The sequence below is a fragment of the Dipodomys ordii genome, unplaced genomic scaffold (genome assembly GCF_000151885.1).
Source record: "Dipodomys ordii isolate 6190 unplaced genomic scaffold, Dord_2.0 Scaffold47, whole genome shotgun sequence".
NCBI lineage: Eukaryota > Metazoa > Chordata > Mammalia > Rodentia > Heteromyidae > Dipodomys > Dipodomys ordii.
Window position 1 is genome coordinate 5015694 of NW_012267263.1, and position 22479 is coordinate 5038172.

Sequence of the window (22479 nt, forward strand, 5' to 3'; positions counted from 1 at the left end):
TGACAACTTGTACTTCTCATTGTTGCATCAGATCCACCTGTATACTTAAACAACTAGTTTTTCCCCATCTCCTCCACAAGTTATACAGACATCAAATATAGTGAAAGCAGGGATTATACTGTGGGGGAGGGACATACAAAGCAACAAAGAGATAATCTTATAAATGCGTTAGAAACACATTACATTTTGATTTTTGTAGCTTGCTATTTTGCAGATCTATTAAGCTTCTTTCCTTGATTATTTAGGATCTTGTAAGTATAGAACCAAATCTGCAAATAAGGATGTGAATTCTTCCTTATTTGTAGCCTCTTTCTTTTTCTTTTGCTTTATTGGCTAAGAATTCAAGCAATGTGTTGAATAACTGTAGAGAGGATTTTAGAGGAAATGCATTCAGTTTCCCCCCAATTCAGTATAGAGTTGGCTATAAGTTTGTCATAAGTAGCCTTTGTCATGTTGAAGTATGATCCTATTTCTAACATCATAAAAATTAGACTTTTATTCTGTGACTTTTTTTTTTTTTTGGTCGTGGGGCTTTTGAACTCTGGGCCTGAGTGCTCTCCCTCAGCTCTTCAGCTCAAGGCGAGGGCTCTACCACTTGAGCCATATCGCCACTTCCGATTTTCTAGTGGTTTATTGGAGATGAGTTTCATGGAGTTTCCTGCCGGGGCTGGCTTTTGAACCATGATCCTCAGATCTCAGCCTCCTGAGTAGCTAGGATTACAGGCGTGAGCCACCGGCGCCCAGCTGACTGACACTTTCTGAACTTAAAAATTCTCAAAGCTTCTGGGCTGGTGGTTCATGCCTGTAATCCTGGAGACTGAGATCTGAGGAGCATACTTCAAAGCTAGCCCAGACAGCAAAGTCTGTGAAATTCTTATCTCTAACTACCAAAAAGCTCAAAGTTGAGATGTAGCTCAAATCTCAGCTTTCTGAGTTCAGATTCCCAAGTTCAAATGCAGGCTTTTTAGTGTGTAGTTCGGACAAATATATACAGTTGAATAACTGCTATTACTAATAAAAACAGAACAGTAACATCACGTATAGGAATTCCATATGTTCCCCCCTCAATCAGATTTGTGGCATTGATGTGGAAGATGCCGTTTTGTTGTTGTTGTTGGTTGTAGGTCCTCAACTCTGGGCTTGCGCACTGTCCCTCAGCTCTTCAGCTTCAGGCTAGTGCACTACCACTTGAGTCACAGTGCCACCTCCTGCTTTTTTGGCTTATATGGTGCTGAGAAATCAAACCCAGAGCCTCATGCAGGCAAGCACTCTACCACTGAGCCACTTTCCCAGCCCTGATAAGATATATCTTTTTTTTTTGTCAGTTGTGGGGCTTGAACTCTGGGCCTGGGCACTGCCCTTCAGCTCTGCAGAGCAAGGCTAGCACTCTACCTACCACTTAGCCACAGCACCACTTCTGGCCTTTTCTGTTTATGTGGTGTTGAGGAATTGAACCCAGGGCCTCGTACATGCGAGGCAAGCACTCTACAAAGCACTCTATTGCTCTGCCACCTTCTCAGCCCCGAAGATGCCAATTTATTGAAGGGTGCTTTTGAGATTTATCTGGTGATCTTATACGATGAACATTTTGGGTCAATGGGTCCGACCGGGGTAGAGCCAGAGATTTTGGACTTTTTGACACAGTGAATTTAAGATGCCTTTTTTTTCTTCTAGAATAGAATAGCAAGAATTGAAGGACCATTTCTACTAGGAAGGTATTGCCACTTGTGTGTGTGTGTGTGCTTTCTGGCCTTTTGGTGGTTAATTGGAAATAAAGAGTCTCATTGGACTTTCCTGCTTGGGCTGGCTTTGAAGTACCTCCAAAGCAGCTAGTATTACAGGTGTTGAAACACTGGTGCCCAGCTTACAGTGTACTTTTAACTATTCTACCCTCCAAAATATTCCTTTTACGTAATACAATTAAAACCTCTATCCTGCAGTACCCTCTGCTTTCCTGCTTTTCTCTGCCTTGCCCCTCTTAGTCCTTTACACTTATGTCCCATTATTATTGTCTACATTGTTGTCATAATTTTAAAGGGGAAGAGGTAACAAAGTTTGGCAAGAAATGTACTCATTATCTTACTCATAACTGTAACCCCTCGTATAGCATCTTCACAATAAAATAAAATTAAAAATTTTGAGTTTTCATTTATGATTATTTTCTGTTCCATGTATTTTCTGCGAATTACAATTTTGTTATTTTCCTTTAAGGTGTGTGTGTGTGTGTGTGTGTGCGCGCGCGCGCGCGCGTGCATGTGCGTATGTACACAAATATGCATGCATTTTCCTGGGGCTTGAACTCAGGGTCTGGCAGCTGGCCATGAGCTTTTTTGCTCAAGGCCAGCACTCTACTGCTAGGGCCACAGATCCACTTTGTCTTTTTGGTGTTTAATTGGAGATAAGAGTCTCATAGAGTTTCCAACCCTGGCTGGCTTTGAATCATAATCCTAGATCTCAACCTTCTGAGTAGCTAGGATTACAAGTGTGAGGCACCAGTGCCTGGCTAGATGTTGAAAATTTTTTGATGTGCTTATTATTAGCAAATTGTACTTTTGGGAACTTTATCCATATATTGGCTCTATTTTAACTTTTTGAGTTCTCTATATTCTAGATAGAGTAATCTCTTATTTGATGATTAGTGAGTGAAGAGTTCCTTCCTGTGAGTTGTCCCTTCAGTCTGATAGTAGTTTTCTTTGTATAGAAGTTTTCCCAGCAGCTTTTGTGAATGTATGCAGTTGTATGTATGTAGTTGTGTGAGTTTTTGAGTTTTTTGTTCCATTGGCCTTTGTGTCTGGAGTCCCCCCCCCCCCCATGTATCATGTGGCTTTTACTGCTGTAGTTCTGTCGTATAATTTGAAGTCAGATATTGTGATAACTCTTAACATTGCCCTTTTGGTTCTCAATTATTTCCATAAGGATTTTAGGATTGGTTTTTCTATTTTTGTGGAGAATGACGTTGGTATTTTGCAATGAACCTATCTATAGATAACATTTTCACAGTATTAGTTTCATTTATGTATGAGCATTGGCTATTTATTTTTTAGACTCATCACTTTTTTTTATTGTGAAAATACCGTACAGAGGGGTTACAATTACATGGGCAAGGTAATGAGTACATTTCTTATCAAGCATTGTTGCCTCCTCCTTTGTTTCCCCTTCCCATCCCTTGATATTTCCCCCCACTCCCGCACCCCATCTCCCCCCTTTTTCAGAGTCTTATAGTCTCGTTGTAAAAGTCATTCACCTCATTTGCTAAGTTTATTTGTAGTTTTTTTCTTTTAGGCTTTTGTGAATGAAATTGTTTTCCTGATTTCTCAGTCCACTCATTGTTGACATATGGAGAAGTTACTGTTTTCTTGTTTGTTAATTTTTTTGTTCTGCTACTTTGCCAAAAGTATCAGTATAACATGAATTTCAATGAAGTCTTCAGGAGCTTTTAAGTATAGGATCCGATTATCTGTATATTTGATAAATGCTTTCCCTATTGAACCCATTTTCTTTCTTTCTTTCTTTCCCTCCCTCCCACCCTCCCTCCCTCCCTCCCTCCCTTCCTTTTTTCTTTTCTTTTTTTGTATGTTTTTATTGTAAACATGCTGTACAGAGGGGTTACAGTTACATGAGCAAGGTAATGAGTACATTTCCTATTAAGTACTGTTGCCTCCTTTCTTTTCCCCCTACCATCCCTTCCCTCCCACCTCCACTACTACCCCCCCAAAGTTGTAAAGTTCATTTTTGTTTTCAACATAGTGTTTTGTACATCTCATTGTTATAATGGGTCAACCTGTATCCTTATTTAAGCATTTTGTTTTTTTCCCTTCCCCTCTCTGAATTAGAGAAGTGTATATGCAAGATGCAGGGTACCAACATCAAATACAGTGAAAACAAGGGTTATACCGTGGGGGAGGAACATACAAAGAAACAAAAAAAAATCATATGGCACATTATAAATATGTTAAAAACAATAGCAAGATAGAAAAAAGATATTTGTGTCCCTATCTTGGGTGAACCCATTTTCTTTGTCTCACCTTGATCAGACTATGAAGTACTTGCTCTGAGTAGGAATTCCTGCATTGTATTGAGTAAAAATGAGGAAGAATGGACACCTTTGTCTCATTCCTGATTTGAGAGAAAATGGTTTTTTGTTTTCTCAGTTCAAGGTAGTGATGGTAATACAGTTTTTATTATGTTGGGATACATTCTTTCTGTTCCAAGGTTCTTTCAGAACTTTTTTTTTTGGTTGGTTGTGGGACTTGAACTTAGGGCCTTGGTGCTGTCCCTGAGCATTTTTTTTTGCTCAAGGCTAGCAGTCTACCACTTTGAGCCATAGCTCCATTTCTAGTTTTTAGGTGGTTAATTGGAGATAAGGCTCTCATGGACTTTCCTGCTTCTGCTGGCTTTGAACTCCATCCTTAGATCTCAGCCTCGTGAGTAGCTAGGATTATAGGTGTGAGTCACCAGCGCCTGGCTCTTACAGAACTTTTATCATGAAAAGATGTTGATTTTTGTCAATGGCTTTTTCTGCATTTGTTGAGATGATCATGTGAATTTTTTGTCCTTGTGTTTATATACTATATTACATTGATTGATTTGTGCATGTTGAGTTGCCTTGTGTGTCTAGAGTAAGCCCAACTTAAGTCGTGTTGTGTGATCTTTAATATGCTTTGGTTTGCAAGAACTGTGAAGTTTTTGCATCACAACATCCCAAACTATTTCTAATAAACCATACAAACAGTTCTATAACAATGAAGTTAAAGAATAAAGAGTCACTCAAAAGGGAAGAGTTCAGGACAGAATGGATTCACTATCAAATTTTATTATAACACCAATTCTCTGCAATTATGTGAAATAGGAAAGAAACACTTCCAAACTCTATGTAACCAGATTACTTTGATAACAAAACCTGATGAGAATATAGCACTTAAGTTAAAAACTTCTTTAATGAGCATTGATGCAAAAATAACTAAGGTAAAAGGGGCTGGGATGAGCCAGGCACTGGAGGCTCACACCTGTAATCCTAGCTACTCAGGAAGATGAGATCAGAAGATGACAGTTGGAAGCCAGCTCAGACAGTCAAGTCCATAAGACTCTTATCTCCAATTAACCACCAGAAAAGCTGGAAGTAAAAGCTGGGCTCCGGTGATAGAGCGCTTAGTCTTGAGCACAAAAGTGTGGGGACAGGGCTGAGTTCAAACCCTAAAACTGGCACAGAAAAAAGGGGGCTGGGATGTAGCTCAAGTAGACCACTTGGCTAGCAAACATGAGTGAGGCACTGAGTTCAAACTCCAGACCTGCTACCTTGTCACAGAACATCCATCCAAGCTTTTATGTATAAACTATTGCTTCAAGTTGATGAAAAAGGTGTAAAAGAAACCTTCATGCAAAGAGAAGGTGCTATTAAAGCTCAAACTCATTACTTCAAGTTGAAGATTATCAGAAAATTAAGTCCTTGCCAGTACAGGAATGCTGAACTCAAAAACTGAAATACAAGCACAGTGGCACAACTCTGAAGTCCTATCTCCTTGGGAGGCTGATACCGGAGATATCACTTGAGCCCACAAGAAAAAAAAATAGTAAATGGTAACTGGCTAACATCATCAGCATCCTTCCTTAAATATTAAATAACATATGGAACACATAAACTAAACAGACCTCTATAGAATAATTCATCCAGCAACAGCACAAAACACGTTATTGTCAGCAACCCAGGCATTTGGGGGAGAGGAAGGTGGACAGTTTCTGGATGACTATCTTGATAAGAGTGGGTTTGTTATTATTGTACTGGGACCTCTCTGTGCTTTGTATTTCCAGTAATTTTTGTTTAATCAAGTCAAGTGCACTAATTTGGGTGCTTGTGTACTAACAGTTATTAAATCCTTTTTTCCTTCTAGTTTTAATAAGTGGACTTTATTGTGATATTTCCATATATACAAAGAGTGTACTTTTTGAAGTAGTTTGATAAAGTTTCACTGTTACAACATTGTGATGGATTATTTCCTTTATTAATATGAAATGATCTTGTTTGTCTGTTAAAACTAACATTTGAAGTCTTTTTTTTTAATGTATCCTTTGTTACCAATCCTGGGGCTTGAATTCCTGAATTCAAGTCACTAGTCACTGTCCCTGAGCTTTTTTAAAAGCTTAAGGCTAGCATACTACTACTTTGTCGTATGACTTTCTGGCAGTTAATTGCTATAGTCTCAGATTTTTCAATGGGGACCCATCCTCAGATCGCAGCCTCCTGAGTAACTAGAATTAGAGACATGAGACACGGCCACCCAGCTGGTTTATTTAATCAGATATGAGCATAGGTACTGCTATAGGCTTTTCAGATCCATTTGCTTGGAGAGGAGCTTTTTTGTTCTATTTACCCTAAGCCAGTATTTATACTTGTGAGATATGTTTGTTGCAGGCAACAAATAGTCTGGGGTTTGCTTTTTAATCTAACTCACTAGGAGAATTGAGACAGCATTAATAATAAAAGGTATGTAGTATTTCCTTTCATTTTGTTATTTTTTGTGTATTCTATTTTTCTTCTGTTGATTTACTCATCTGGTGTGACTTGTTCTTTCCTGTATTTTTCTGACTGCATTTATCTTTTTCTCTGTATAGGATCCCATTAATTATGTTCTGCAGTGCTGGTTTGGTGGTCACAAATTCCCTTAGGCATTAATCATGGAAGTTTTAGTTTATGTAGTATTTTCTGGGTATACTAATCTAGGTTGAGTTATTTTCTTTCAGACTTAGAATGTATCATTACATGCCCTTCTTGTTTGAGTTTTCTGTTAAGAAATTTGTCATTCTGGTAAGTTTACCTTTATGCTGTTTCTCACAGTTCTGTACATTTATTGTATTAATTATAAATGTCATCTGGGGGTGTTTCTTTTCTAGTCTTGCCTGTTTGGTGTTATGAAAGCCTCCTTCCTCCACTTGTATGACCTTCTCTCAAGACTGGGGACATTTTCTGCTATTTTATTAAATACATTTTCTATGCCTTTAGTTTGTATCTTTTTCTATTCCATTGACTTGTAGGTTTGGTGTTTTGATATTGTCACAGAGGTCTTTGTATATTTTTCATTTTCTTAGTATTTATTTGTCTTTGACTGAATGGCCTAATTCTTCCCTCCTCAACTGCTTATACTTTATATTCATCTTGTTCTGTTCTATTAGCCAGGCTTTCAATTGAAGATTTATTTGGATTATTGACCTATTCATTTCCAGGATTTTTTTTTTCAATTTTCTGTATTTATTTAATTTATTTATTTTGGTGTGTTGTAGGGCTTGAACTCAGGACCTGGACACTGTTCCTGAGCCTCTTTGTGCTCAAGGCTAGTGCTCTACCACTTGAGCCATAGTGCTACTTCCAGTACTCTGTATTTCATCCAGTTGTTTGTCTGCATTCTCTTTAAGTCTGCTATTAATATATATTCTCTTAATTCATTCAGCTGCTTATACATCTCTAATTTCATTAATCTTTTATTTTTCAAATTTATTTTTAATATTTCATGTTCATATTCTTTAATATCATTTAAGTCCTATATTACAGAGTTGTTGACTTTGGAGATATGTATATAGATTTTTTGTGCCAGTTCTGTGGCTTGAACTCAGGGGCGGGGCCCTGTCCCTTAGTTTTTTTCACTCCAGACAGTGCTATACCACTTGATCCACAGCTTTACTTCCAGCCTTTTCTGCTGGCTGTAAGTCTCAAGGATTTTCTCGTTTGGGCTGAATCTGAACTGGGATCTTCAGATCTCAACCACTTGAACAGCTAGGATTACAGGCATGAAGTAGTGGTGCTTGGTGTATTTTTAAAGTCAGTTTATAAGGTTTCTCTGGGATCTCTGCTCTCAGTCACCAAGACCCACGCACTTTGCACTTGACTTCTTCCTTTATCCTGGTTCCTAAGAACTCTGTCAGTTGCTATTGTCTGCACTGGAGCAGTTCTTTACCAAGCCATAGCCTGCTATACTGTTTCCTATACCATGACTCTATCATTTATGTATTATGGTTCTCTGTGTAGATAGGCCTATTGCCTGCAATTTCTCTGATGGTTTTTCTGCAACCTTAGAAGCCATTGCATGCACAGGACATCACCTTTGCTTCTAGGCTGCAATCTATGAGTCCACACTGCCTGTCATTATCTTGGAACTCCTGGGCTATTTGATAGAATTACTACTTTGCCACATGCACTAACTTTCTTAGTGGTTAGTTCTGCAGGGGAGTTATTTGTGAAAATAGGTGTTGAGTAAGTTGTGTGAGAAAGGAAGCCGATGGTGTCATCCAGTTACCATTTACTGCTCTTTTTTTTCTTTTGAGTCATGTTGCTAGTTGTCCAAGTTGGTCTTATGTTTGTGGGCTCAAGTGATCCTCCGGTATCAGCCTCCCAAGGAGATAGGACTTCAGAGTTGTGCCACTGTGCTTGTATTTCAGTTTTTGAGTTCAGCATTCCTGTACTGGCAAGGACTTAATTTTCTGATAATCTTCAACTTAAAGTAATGAGTTTGAGCTTTAATAGCACCTTCTCTTTGCATGAAGGTTTCTTTTACACCTTTTTCATCAACTTGAAGCAATAGTTTATACATAAAAGCTTGGATGGATGTTCTGTGACAAGGTAGCAGGTCTGGAGTTTGAACTCAGTGCCTCACTCATGTTTGCTAGCCAAGTGGTCTACTTGAGCTACATCCCAGCCCCCTTTTTTCTGTGCCAGTTTTAGGATTTGAACTCAGCCCTGTCCCCACACTTTTGTGCTCAAGACTAAGCGCTCTATCACCGGAGCCCAGCTTTTACTTCCAGCTTTTCTGGTGGTTAATTGGAGATAAGAGTCTTATGGACTTGACTGTCTGAGCTGGCTTCCAACTGTCATCTTCTGATCTCATCTTCCTGAGTAGCTAGGATTACAGGTGTGAGCCTCCAGTGCCTGGCTCATCCCAGCCCTTTTTTACCTTAGTTATTTTTGAGAGAGGGTCTTAATGCGTTTTGCTTAGAGCCAGCTTGGATTGAGATCCTCTTACCTGTTTGTCGTGATTTGAGAAAAATTGTCTTTTCTACCAACGTGCAGGGCTTAAAAGTTCCTGCTTTGGCCTAGTTGGTTGGCTCTTTTTTGAGGAAAAGAACTGCTTTGGGATAAAAAAGGATTTGTAAAGTGTAATGTTTTGTCTTAAACTGATTTCTTTTTTGTATGGAATTAGGACACACCTTAGACTATGCAAGTTGAGGGTGTGGGTATACTTTGAGATTACTTGTGAATATTAATCTTACTTCAGAATCACCTTATGTAAATACATTTTATCTTGTGCAAACTAGCTTATTTTGAGCAGATTGTGACCCTGATCTCAACCAATCTGGGCAGAGCGGCAAGGCCTGCTGTGTTAGGAATAATTATCTGAGCAGACTGCCTACTCTGTATGATTGCTTGCCAGATTTTTTTTTTTTAGCTGATAGTACACCCTTTTGCAGTAGTAAATTTCTTCTTGCTGATAGAATTCTTTATTTTTTGTATATTATTGTGACTCCAATGGTTCTTGGAGAGCATATTTATAACAATGAGTAGTTGGATTACAGGGAAGAATCACCATGTCTAGCTTGTTTGTTGGGATGAAGTCTAACTTACTGGTTGGAAGCTTGAACTTTGTTCAGATAGCTTGTCACCTATTTTCCTTAAACTTTAATTTTTTCTTATTTTTGCCTAGTTGGGATTATAAATGTACACCTTATCTTGAGTCTTTATTAAATTAAAATTTAAATAGATAACCCAAAAGTTACTGGAGAGAATTTTTGGCTTCTGACTCACTAAATACCTACCTTTTTAATTCTTGGGATACTGTACTTTGTAAAAACTCTACTAGATTGTTGAGATACACTGGACTCTGAAATACACTGGAAGTTAGGTGTACTGGTGAGTCCACTAGATGATATTTGTCCTTGATCTTGTACTCGCCTTTTTTTGTCTAATGTATCTGATATTTAAAAATACAGTGGATTGAATTTATGGAAGTAATGATACATCTCACATACCCTTTGCATTGCATTGTACAGTGTTGCAATAACAATATAGTTTCCAATGCTTGTAAGGAATCAGAACTTCTTAAGATAGTTGTAAGGTTGTGGTACTTATTTTCTTTTCCTTATTTTTTTTCCCAAGATGTAGTTCTTATCTTACTAATGGATTATACAGTGAAACAACACTATTGAGAATATAGGAAATAAGGACTGTTGGGATCAGCAGTTGCAAGTGGTGGGGGATATTAACAATGATTACTGTGCTTATCCCTCTCAGTGCCCTTCCCCCTTCTTCCTCTATGAGTGTAACTGTTGATGCTGAGTAAGGAGAAATGGAGGTTTCTGAGTATTTTGGTGGTACATGGCATGAAACCAAATAGAGTGAAAAAGGGCAGCAAGAGGGTTATGCCTGGCCTTCCTTCTTTCAGCATGTTGACATTTGGGGTAGTTTCTGTTTGACAACTTAGAAGTTGACAGGAGGCAGAAAGGAGTAGTGTAGTTTGGATTTAGCCAATACATGCTTGTCTGGCAACATGTCATTTTTTTCAGGCTGTGATGTGGATTAGCTAGAGGAGGAAATGGAGGATACTCTTTAATTACTATGATAACATTCAAATGTTTAGTGGCTTGAAAATTTTAAATCATTATCTTTAATAGTTCTGGACATTGGTTCTGCCGAATTAAGTGTGTGTTGTTTTGGGTCTCCTGTGCTTCTAGCCATGGGGCATGTAATGGAGTCATCTTAAAGTCTTCCTTATTCCTTTTCTTCTTCTGGTAGTTGGTGGTGGTCAGTTGGAGCTAGACCTGTATTTCATAAACCTAGTATGTCCATATTGCCTGGACATGCACATTATTAGCCTGGCAGTGAACATCCCAAAAGCAAGTTAATTCAATAAGACCTGCTGATTTAAGGTCTAAGCCTAGAAACTTAAATGTCATTTCAGCCAGATCCCTTAGATTAAAGGGGAAGAAGACAGTAGACCCTAACCTCAGAGTGTCAGAGAAATTTTGACCCAGTTTTAATTATTCTAGTGGCTGTGTAATGACATCTATTTTAAATTACATTTCCTCCTTTCATCTCATGGATTGTGTTTGGTCAGATTTTCCCATTAAAAATTTACTGCTTTCTGAGCTGAGCATGGTGGCTTACGCCTATAATCCTAGCTACTCAGGAGGCTGAGATCTGAGGATCATGGTTCAAAGTCAGCCTGGGACAAAAGTCTATGAGACTCTTATCTCCAAGAAACCACTCAGAAAGCCAAAGAAGTAGCGTTGTGGCTCAAGTGTTAGACCTCTAGCATTGAGCTGAAAAGCTGAAGGATAGGGCCCAGGGCCCAGAGTTCAAGCCCCAGAACCCCCCTCCCCCCAAAAAAAGTGTGTGTGTCTATCTATATATATTGCTTTCTGATACTGGATTGAAGGAATTTCTTATGCATTAGAGGAAATTCTCAACAAATATACAGCAAGCATTTTCTCAGTCTGTCTTTTGTATTTTGTTAACTGTCTTATTTAGCTTTAATCTTTTGTATTTTTTTAAGTCAAAAACAACTTTTAAACTTCACAATGATAGTTATCATTGAAAGGATCCTTCACATTCATCTCAGGGGACCACACGGAGGCAGGCAGGCACTGGAGAAGGATTATCATGTTTATTATAGGAGCCATATTTCCCAGGAGAGGAGGGAGCACTTGGCACCCTTCACTATCTAGGTTGCCGGAGGGTCTTGGCTGAGAGTGAGGGAGGGGTCAGCTGTTTGGTGGGAACTCCAGGGCTGGGAGGAGCTCAGGTCTGGGTGGAGCTGAGGACCAAAGGTGGGCATAATGCTTACAATCATTATCTTAATATACATTGCTTATGAACTCTTATCAGGTGATATGAACATTTCTTCCTTTTTGCTTAGTATTGGCCCTCTTTCTTTCTCATTCCCTTCCCTCCCTCCCATCACCGTCATTGAGTTGCTTAGTTTACTTTCATCAATGTCCAGTATAGCTGATAGACCCCTCTCTATATTTTTTCACTCGCTTTCCACTGATTCTGTGCTCTGCTCCCACCTTCCCTCAGGTGTACACATATATACACCATACATGAGGTAAGGAATATAGTCATCTAAAAAATGGTACAACAAATTAAGAAGAGGTCCTTTGTTTCTTTTATTTTTGCAGTTCTTTTCAGTATGCATATTATTTTTATATACAAATGAAGAGTTTCTTGAGTATTACAATTTGGCACTTTTCTCCTGAGACTATCCTCTTTTGGTATCACCATATATAGGTAACTTTAGTCCTGTTTTACTTTGTCATATCTCATTGCATTTTAATTCTGTCATCCGCATATCAGAGAGAACATGTGCCATTTGTCTCTGATCTTGGTTTATCTCACTCAGCATGATTTGTTCTAGTTCCATTTCCCTGCAAATGCCATTATTTTATTCTTTCTAATGGCTGAGTGTAAAATTCCATTGTATATAGGTACCACAATTTTTTGATACATTCATCAGTATCGGGGCATCTGGGTACTTTCCATATCCTGGCTATTGTGAACAGTGTAGCAATGAACATGGAAGTGCAGGTATCCTTGTTGTATCCTGTTTCCTGTTGCTCAGGTAGATGCTCAGGGGTGGTATGGTGGGGTCATAGGGTATGTCTATGTTTAGTTTTCTGAAGAACCTCCAGATTACTTTCCAGAGTGGTTGTATTAGTTTACATTTCCACCAGCAGTGCAGAAGGGGTCCTCTTTCCCCACATTCCCACCAGCATTGCCTGATTTTTAGGATATGAGCCATTCTGATTGGGGTAAGGTGGTATCTCAGGGTTTTTTGTTTTTTGTTTTTTTGCATTTCCTTTACGGCCAGGGATGAAGAACATTTCCATTTGTGTTTCTTTGCCATTTTAACCTGTTCTTCTAGGAAGTCTCTCTTTAGCTCCCTTGCCCATTTAATTATTGGTTTATTAGATTTGGGAGGGAATAGTTTTTTGAGCTTCTTGTATATATTGGATATTAGGCCTTTGTCTGATATATATCTGGTAAATATCTTTCCCCAATTGGTTGGCTGTCTTTCTAGTTTGTTAGCTATGTCTTTAACTGTGCAGAAACATTTTAAGGTAGTCTCATTTGTTGAGTCTCTCTCCAATGTTAACTGTCTTTAAAAAATTTTTTAGCCTGGCATTGGTTGCTCTGGCCTGCAATCCTAGCGACTGAGGAGGCTGAGATCTGAGGATCGTGCTTCAAAATCAGCCGGGGCAGGAAAGTCCATGAGACTCTTATCTCTAATTAACCCCTGGAAAACTGGAAGTGAAGCTGTGGCTCCAAGTGGTAGCCAGCATTATGCAAAAGAACTCAGTGCCCAGGCCCCGAGTTTAAGCCCCACAACCAACAAAATGTAGTCACATGCATTTGTAAGAATACAGGGTGATTTATGTATGCTGTGTTCAATTTTTCCTAGTGGTAACAATTGTAAAGTTATACTGTGTTATGAAGTAAATGTTGATATTGATGAAATCCAGTAGTAGTGGTACTCACTAGATACTATGTTGAAAATGAACTATACAATTTGGGGATGGGACAGGAGGGGAAAACTAGGAGATAGGGGAGAGGTGATAGTCTCCCCTCCAAAACAAATGAATTCATTATCTGACTTCGTAAATGTAGCTCTTCTGTATATCACCTTTATAATAACAAAAAAATTGATGAAATCCACTGATCACATTCAAGTTCACTTGATTTTATTTATGTGTTTTTAGCGTTTTGTTTTGTTTTACATTATCCTGTCTGTAGATTTGTATATCTATTACCACAGTTCAGATAAAGGACATAATTCAGAGATTTGCTGTGTTGTCCTTGTCACCACATAAGTACCCTCAGTACACTTCTACTCCTGTGGTTCCTAACCTGTGGTAAACTGAAAATCTGTTCTACATTTCTAAAATTTTGTCTTTGCAATAATATTGTATTCATGGAATCACATATGCATAAAGATTTAGAAGATTGAATCAAGTTCTGTCCAAGAAGTTGTATATGTCAAAAGTTTCATTAAATTTTATTGCTGAATAGTTCTGTGGAATTGGGAGCCACAGTTTTTAAGTTTTTGGCTATTGTAAATGAAACTTACATAAAAATTTGTCATCAAGTTTCTCTGTGAACCTAAATTTTCTTGTGTGATGTGGCACGCACACACATATGATTTTTTAAGTTTTGTAGATTGGGTGAACAATTTTATATTTCTAAAGCAATGTGGATAATTCAGTTCCTGTATATTCTTCCAGTATTGTTTATTATCACACTTTAGGAAGAATGACATTTTGATTGTAGTGGTGTTTTTAATTTCCATTTTCCACATGATGAATAATGCAGAATATCTTTTTTTTTTGCAGTCCATATATCCTCTTCAGTGGATATACTGATTCACTGTATAAATTGGATATTCCATGTCTTTTGCCTGTATTCTAATTAGTTGGTTTGGATTTTTGCTGTTCTATTCTTTAGGTGAAAATGGTGATGAATCATGAAATTTTGCAGTCTAGAAAAAGACAGAAAAAAAAGTAAATGTCCAGATACTTAATATTATTGTTAATCAATAATTGAGACCTCCTTTTAAGATTTTTGTTTTATAGATAGCTTCATACACTTGAATAACTTCAGTACACCCTCACGGATCCCTTTGGTATCTACTAGAGTTACTTCTTTTTCTTGGTTACTTGGTATTTTTGTTGTTTTGTTTTGTTTTATTTGGTAGCTTTCATGCAGCTCTTCCTGATTGGACTAATATAGAAACTTTATTGAAGTAGATTCAGGGAGTTGATAAGCAGATGTAAACTCACATTGTTGTGAAAGAACTTTGTGAATTTTTCCCTACTTGTGCTACATATGTATGAAAAGATTTTAAAATGATACATTTCTATGAATTACATATAATAGATTACTTGCTTTTGAGTAACACCTAGTTCCTTGTTTTCATTTTTAAGTGCCAAGGATGACATTGATCTTGATGCCTTGGCTGCAGAAATTGAAGGAGCTGGTGCTGCCAAGGAACAGGAACCTCAAAAGTCAAAGGGGAAAAAGAAAAAAGAGAAAAAGAAGCAGGACTTTGAGTAAGTATACTTAAATACATTTGAGCTTTTTTTAGCCTTGATACTGAGGTCACTTAATAATTTCAGTTCTTCAAAATGTGTTGTATTCCTTTTCTAGTGAAGATGATATTCTAAAGGAACTAGAAGAATTGTCTTTGGAAGCTCAAGGCATCAAGGCTGACAGAGAAACTGTAACAGTGAAGGTGAAAGACACAGATTATTACTATTTATGTTTCCTGTTCTGTTCTAATGTTGGTTTTGAGAGCTATATTAGGAAACTAGTAAATGTAGATTCGTTAAACTTCTGTAAAATATGATGCCCAATAGAAAAACGTTTTTAGGACAGAAATAATGTATTTTAAAATTTGTCAAGATATAAAGATGCTTTATTTGCAATTCTAAAGATACTTAATGGCTTTTTGCATGTCTATAAAACTGATTTTTGAAATGTGATTGCAACTGCATATTACATTTACAAATTTTCTTTTTCAACCTTTGAATTTGAATATGCCTCAGAGTAATGGAGAAAATGGTAGATACCTTTCTCCTTTATTTTGAAAATAGTTTCATATAGTGTTTCATATGTCGTTAACAAAAGTCCATAAATGTGGCTGGAGATTCTACTTGTTTTAGCACACCTGGATTTTGAAATGTGAATATGAATGTCAGATGTGTGTTTGATTTTATGGTTTTTTTTTTTTTTTTGTTTGTGTTCGTTTTTTGGTACTAGTTCTGGGGCTTGAACAGGTCTGGGCTCTCTGTCTCTGAGATTTTTTGCTCAGGGCTAGCATTCTACCACTTAAGCCACAGCTCCATTTCCAGCTTTTTAGGGGGTTAATTAGAGATAAGCCTAGATTGGCTTCAAACAACAATCAAATCTCAGCTTCCTGAATAGGATTATAAAAGTGAGCCATTGGCCCATGGCTCAATTTTATGTGTTTGTAAAATAAAACTATTTTGAAATAATTTTGAGAGTTAAAAAAATGTATACTTAGTGAAGCCCATGAATCTGAATCTGAGGGGATCTCAGGGTTTTTTTTTTTTAGGAGATTAGAATAATTTTGTTAGTATTTCTAACAGTGGAAACTTTCAGCCAACAGAAAACAACGAAGAAGAATCTGCATCAAAACAAGATAAAAAAAGGAAAGGACAGAAGAACAAAAAACCGAGTTTTGATGATGATAGTGAAGAATTGGAAGACAAAGAGTCAAAAGCAAAGAAGAATGTGAAACAAAAAATAGAAATATACTCTGGGAGTGAGGATGATGATGATTTTAATAAAATTTCTAAGAAAGCTAAAGGGAAAGCTCAAAAATCAAATAAAAAGTGGGATGGATCAGATGAGGATGAGGATAATAGTAAGAAAATTAAAGAGCGTTCTTCAGGTGAAAGTGGGGATGAATCAGATGAATTTTTACAGTCTAGAAAAGGGCAGAAAAAAAATCAAAAAAATAAACCAGGTCCTAACGTAGAGAGTGGCAATGAAGATGATGACTCCTCCTTCAAAATTAAGACAGTGGCACAAAAGAAAGCAGAAAAGAAAGAGCGTGAAAGAAAAAAGAGAGATGAAGAAAAAGCGAAACTACGGAAGCTGAAAGAAAAGGAAGAATTAGAAACAGGTAAAAAAGACCAGAGTAAACAACGAGAACCTCAAAAGAAGTCTGAAGAGGAAGGTATAAAATCCAAAGTAACCCTTGAGACTGGCACTGTCTTTGAAGAGAAAGGAGAGACTCTGACAGCTATAGAAGGTTGGTAATAAGCAGGTATAAGAAGGTTGGTTCATGCTTAGTCTAAGTTGTGATTATTATGCCTCAGTATCACTTTATTATTTGTCCTTGGTTATAAAGGACCTTAATTATAAAAGCCTTTAAAAGTTACATCTAATGAGCTGGATACACTGGTACAAATACACACATCTACTATTTGGGAACCAAAAGCAGGAGGATTAATTGAAGGCTGAAATTTAAAGTTTGTATGGACAGAATAGTGAGAACCCTGTCTTTTTTTTTCTTTTAACCAAAATATATCCACCCAAAACTACTCTTTTTATGTCATTGCTCAACATTTACATATAGTATAAAATATTTTTTCAGTGATTTATTTATACATTGGAGGTTTTGTAGAATTTTGTGAATACTAATTGCAGATAACAACTTAAATGTTGTCAAAGAGAAAAATATACTTTTTGAAAACTGAGTGTCAGATAATCTTTTAAGTCTTTTCCTATGAAAACATAAAATCAGTCTGAAATACAAAGTAATATTATTTTAAAATTAGTTAACATCTTTTAAATTAGAACCAGTTTTAAAAATAAACATAACTAATTCCTTTTTATTTGATCTGAAGATCAAATGCAAATGATTCCTATAGAAATTAAATCTTAGATTTCAGAATGGGTTTTCTTAACAACAGAAAACTTTTCTTGGTGCTGGTTCTAGGACTTGAACTCAGGGTCTGAGAGTTGTCCCTGAGCTTTTTTGTTCATAGTGCTCTATCACTTGTGTCACAGCTACACTTCTGGCATGTGGGGGGGCGGCAATAAAAGTCTCATGGACTTTCTTGTTGGGGCTGGCTTCAAACCTTGATCTTCAGATTAGCCTCCTGAGTTGCTAGGATTACAAGCATGAGCCACCAGTGCCTGGCTTAGACTAAGAAGCTTTTAGTGAAAAAAATTGATACTTTTTTTTACCACTGCAATTTTTATTATCTGAGAAACACAGAGTGAGTTTGAGTTCATGTAGTATAGTTATGTGTATTTTTTTATTTTGTCATAAAATAGATTTTGTATAGATGTGCAAGTAGCTATAGAACTTAAGTGGAAATCAAGTCATTCTTTAGAACTTTAAGCAAGTGTCTGTCATGTAAAAGTCACTCCCCCAGGTTGCCATAGATGAGGACTCCTGAAGTACAATATTGCGCTTTTAACAACAGCTTTGTAGGCAGCTGTTTAGGTACCAAGGTGCATAAAATGCCTTGATACCCACAGTCCTAGCTCACTGATGACATCAGCTTTGGCCTGTTGACAGTCCTTGAATTGTACCAGTTTTCCTCATTACCATAGGGAACTACTTTGTTCCTTTGGACTAAGCCTCAGACTGTATCTGGTTCACACATTGACTGGAACTCTTATCAGCTGAGCCAGCCATGCCTCTAACCCCTACTTTTTTTAAAGCACTTTGTCTTTATTCTTTTTGGTAGATGACAATGAAGGAGACAAAAAGAAGAAAGATAAGAAGAAAAAGAAAACAGAAAAGGAAGAAAAAGAGAAAGAAAAGAAAAAAGGACCTAGCAAAGCCACTGTTAAAGCTATGCAAGAAGCTCTGGCTAAACTTAAAGAAGAAGAAGAAAGACAGAAGAGAGAAGAAGAAGAGCGGATAAAGCGACTTGAAGAATTAGAAGCCAAGCGTAAAGAAGAGGTATGTTCTTCATGAAGTTAACATTGATACTATGTTTTATTCAAAATCTGTTCCCTGTAGAATATTGTTAATCTTATATTTCTAAAAAGTTCATAGTTGTATAGCAGTTCAGTTATACTATTGTTTTGGTGTAAATATTAACATGAAGAGCTGCAGAAAGTCTATTTCATGTAGAGACAGATTACTTATGCAATCTGTTACATAGTGATAATTCATAACATTTTAAGTATTTTCATTTGGAATCTCCTAACAATACTGTGCATCTAAAGAACTTTAAAGTTTGGGCTGTTCACATTGATACTTATATATTTTTTAATATATTTTTAAAATCTGACATGCATTCTTTCTTAGGAACGATTAGAACAAGAAAAAAGAGAAAGGAAAAAGCAAAAAGAAAAGGAAAGAAAAGAACGCTTGAAAAAAGAAGGGAAACTTTTAACTAAATCCCAGAGAGAAGCCAGAGCTCGAGCTGAAGCTACCCTTAAACTTCTACAGGCTCAAGGTAAGTGATGCTTTTAATTAGCTGAACCATCTGGGAGTTTTCTCATGTAGAGATACTGTAGTGTTCAGAAGAATGGAATTGAATCAAAAGAATTTCCGTGAAAATTCTGTGAAAAAGTCAGGAAAAATGTAAGAATAGTTACTCATTTTGGAAGATAACTTACATACTCGAATTGTATCTCTTTGGTCAGTGGGTGTCTAATTCAGACTGATTTCTTACTACTTTTTCACATCATGACATGCGTTCTTTGACTTCTATACTTTCTGGTATAAGTCAGCCAAAAAGGTCTTCTAATACTTTCTGCTTAAATCTGGATCACCTGTTTAACAAAAAACGTCTTGGTTCTTTTAGTAGTTAATGATGGCTTAGGACCACAAATTAGGCATTTAGTTGTATTTTCCAATGGATAAGATGATTAAAAATAGTCACTGTACTACTGAGCATATGTTGGATCTTTTCTAATTTTTTAATCCCTGTATTTTATATATTTTTATATTATAGTCATTTTTGGACTTAGGGGACTACTTTGGACTATATTTACAAGTTTACTATGTACTTAGTTTGTAAATTGATGTATACAGTAATAAACTTTGACATTATTCATTTTTCTCCTCATAAAAATCTTATAGTTTAGTTTCCTGCTGTCACCTAGAGTAGAGATGGTGACTCATTGGGTGTAAATAGCGTGTTTAACATACCAGAGCTGAAATTAGTCATTGTATGTTTGGCTGGAAGTAGTAAATGTAGATTTCAAAAAAGCACATTTCCCTCTTCTGCTGTTACTAGGGTTTAAACTCATGCCTCATACTTTGAGGGAGGCATTATATAGCCATGCCGCTAGCCCAGTTTTTTTCACGCTATTTTTAGGATAGGGTCACACTTACTGCCTAGTGTGCCCCTGAGGTTATCACCATTTTTAGGAGTCCTGTGGTTGCCGGGATCACAAGTGCATGCCACTCTGTCTTATTTTCCTTCCATGGAGACAGTCTTACATAGTTTTTCTGCCTGAGCTGGCCTGAAATTGCTATCCTGCGCTATCTCTGCCTCCTTTGTGCTTGAGATGAGCATTGATCACCACTGCACCTATCTGTTGAGAAGGAGCCCTTATAAGCTTTTCTGCCTAGCCTGGCCTTGATCTGCATTGCTCCTGCTGTCAGCCTCCCAAGTAGCTAGGATTGCAAGCACAAGCCACTGGTGACCAAAATTCTATTAAAAAAAAAAAAATTGAATGACCTACCCATTTGGCTACCTAATTATGGCTAGGAGACCTAGAAAGAGAAGACATTCTGTTACTGTTTATCCTTTTTCTCTTGCTGTTTTTGCCCAAGTGTGTGGCTCTTCCCAACAATCTGGGAACATGAAACTCTTGACAGCTTCACATTTTGGTCAGAGGAACCAGGAAAAAGCTCTTGAGAGACACAGTGTAAAGGAAATTACAGGGTTGAGAAAGCTGGAGAACCAAGGCCTAATGATTCTATTTACAAGCTGACATAGCTCCTAGGTTTATCAGGGATTGTCTGTTTAGAACAGACCCAAAGAAGCATAGCCAAGCTTCTAAAACTGAACTGAGCTATAAACCAATGACCAAGACCTAGACTGACTTCTGAGTGACTCATGTGCCATGTAAATACTGCTTCTAAGTATGCTATGAAAAGCCAGCTATAAATATTCTTCTCTATAAATATTCTTATATTCTCTATATTCTTATATTCTCTATATAAATATTCTTCTCTATAAATATTCTTATATTCTCTATATTCTTATATTCTCTATATTCTTATATTCTCTATAAATATTCTTCTCTATAAATATTCTTCTCTATAAATATTCTCACTAAAAGTAAATAAGCTAAACCAGTAGATAAAGTAGAATATTAAAATGTTGTTGGATAATCCTGAAGACAGAAGAAAAGAGAAAGAAAAGGAAACAACATGGTAGACCTAAAACCAAAATACTACTCATTATGTTAAATATAAGTAAAAATGCTAATATATGTTAATATGTTAAAAGGCAGAGGAAGCAAATATAAACAAAATGGTAGACCCAAAATACTACTCATTACGTTAAATATAAGTAAAAATGCTAATATATACGTTAATATGTTAAAAGACAGATTGTTTGAAAATGAGACAGTTGTGCTTTCTGTAAGAAATGCTACATGAAATATAATACAAATTAAAAGAACAGGAAAAGATTTACAAAGCTAACATTAGAAGGAAGTTGGAGTTACAGTAATTTGAAATCTTCCCATATTATATAATAAAGTTATATTTTCAAGAAGTTAAAATGATCTTGTGTCTATGTACACCCAACCTAACATTTTCATCAAGGTAGATAATTTCTTGAGCCATACAGTACTTTTCTAGCCTGTCAGCAAGATCTCTTGTCCTTAAGTTTGAGTATTCATTCAGACTTAACATAGCTAATAAGCCAGGAGTAGTGAAATGAGAGTGTCATGTAAAAGTCCAGCCCATGTAAAAAGTTGATGAGACTTTACCTCAGCCAACAAAAAGCTGGGTGTGGTGGCATGCTGCTATCATCCTAGTTATATGCAGGATATTTACTCTCCCTTGTCTCTCTCTCAGCTAGAAAGGGTGGAGGAGAGGTAGAGGGTAGAGGTACAGGGTGTTATAGAAAGCAGAAATGTAAATGTGAAACAGGTAGAATGGGATTTCAGTCAACAGTTGAAACCTGTGAGTTTACTCCTGGCTGATGCAATATGTTTCCTATATTAAAACTAGAAGTAAAGTAGGATTAAATGATAGAATATATCTGGAGCTGGGACTGCATGAACCTATAATTCTATTATTCAGGAGGTGGTGGCAGGAGGATTAAGACCAGCATGAGCTACGTAAGTTCCAGGCTGTCCTAGCCCAAATAGGAAGATCCTGTATCAAACCAAAACCAACCATCCAAATAAAAGATACACTTGGGAAAAACTCAAGTTTTTGGAAATTAAGATACTTTAGTCCCTGAGTCAAAGAAAAGTCTTAAATTGGAAATTTGAAAATACCTTGGATCACATGAAAATGAAGTACATACTGTCCACATTTGTAGAATATAGTGCACAGAACAAATACAGTGCAGAGAGGAAAGCAAGCATGACATGTTTTAGAAAGAGCTTCACATCCATAAGCTAAACTTCCATCTTAAAGACTAAATTGAGCAGAAGGAAAGAAATAATAAAGTACACTAAACAATGAAATGGAAAACAGAAAAATAATAGAAGCAGTTAGATGAAGAGATTGTTCTTTAAAATGATCAATAAAATTGATAAACTGACCGATAAAAAAAGATATTGTCAGGGCTGGGAAGGTGGCTCAGTGGTAGAGCGCTTGCCTTGCATGCCTGAGGCCCTGGGTTCGATTCCTCAACACCACATAAGCAAAAAGAAAAAAGCTGGAAGTGGCGCTATGGCTCAAGTGGTAGAACGCTAGCCTTAAGCTGAAGAGCTGAGGGACAGTGCCCTGGCCCAGAGTTCAGGCCCATGACTGGACT

General features: G+C 37.0%; 1 protein-coding gene across 1 annotated transcript in view; it reads left to right on the top strand.

Moving 5' to 3' along the window:
• Eif5b (eukaryotic translation initiation factor 5B) overlaps window positions 1-22479 on the top strand; it is an 83513-nt gene that overhangs the window by 18649 nt on the left and 42385 nt on the right. The window contains exons 2-6 of the mRNA XM_013019781.1: window positions 14959-15084; window positions 15182-15266; window positions 16157-16811; window positions 18262-18479; window positions 18831-18981. Of these exons, the coding sequence (XP_012875235.1) occupies window positions 14959-15084; window positions 15182-15266; window positions 16157-16811; window positions 18262-18479; window positions 18831-18981 (1235 nt within the window). The remainder of the gene's footprint in view (window positions 1-14958; window positions 15085-15181; window positions 15267-16156; window positions 16812-18261; window positions 18480-18830; window positions 18982-22479) is intronic.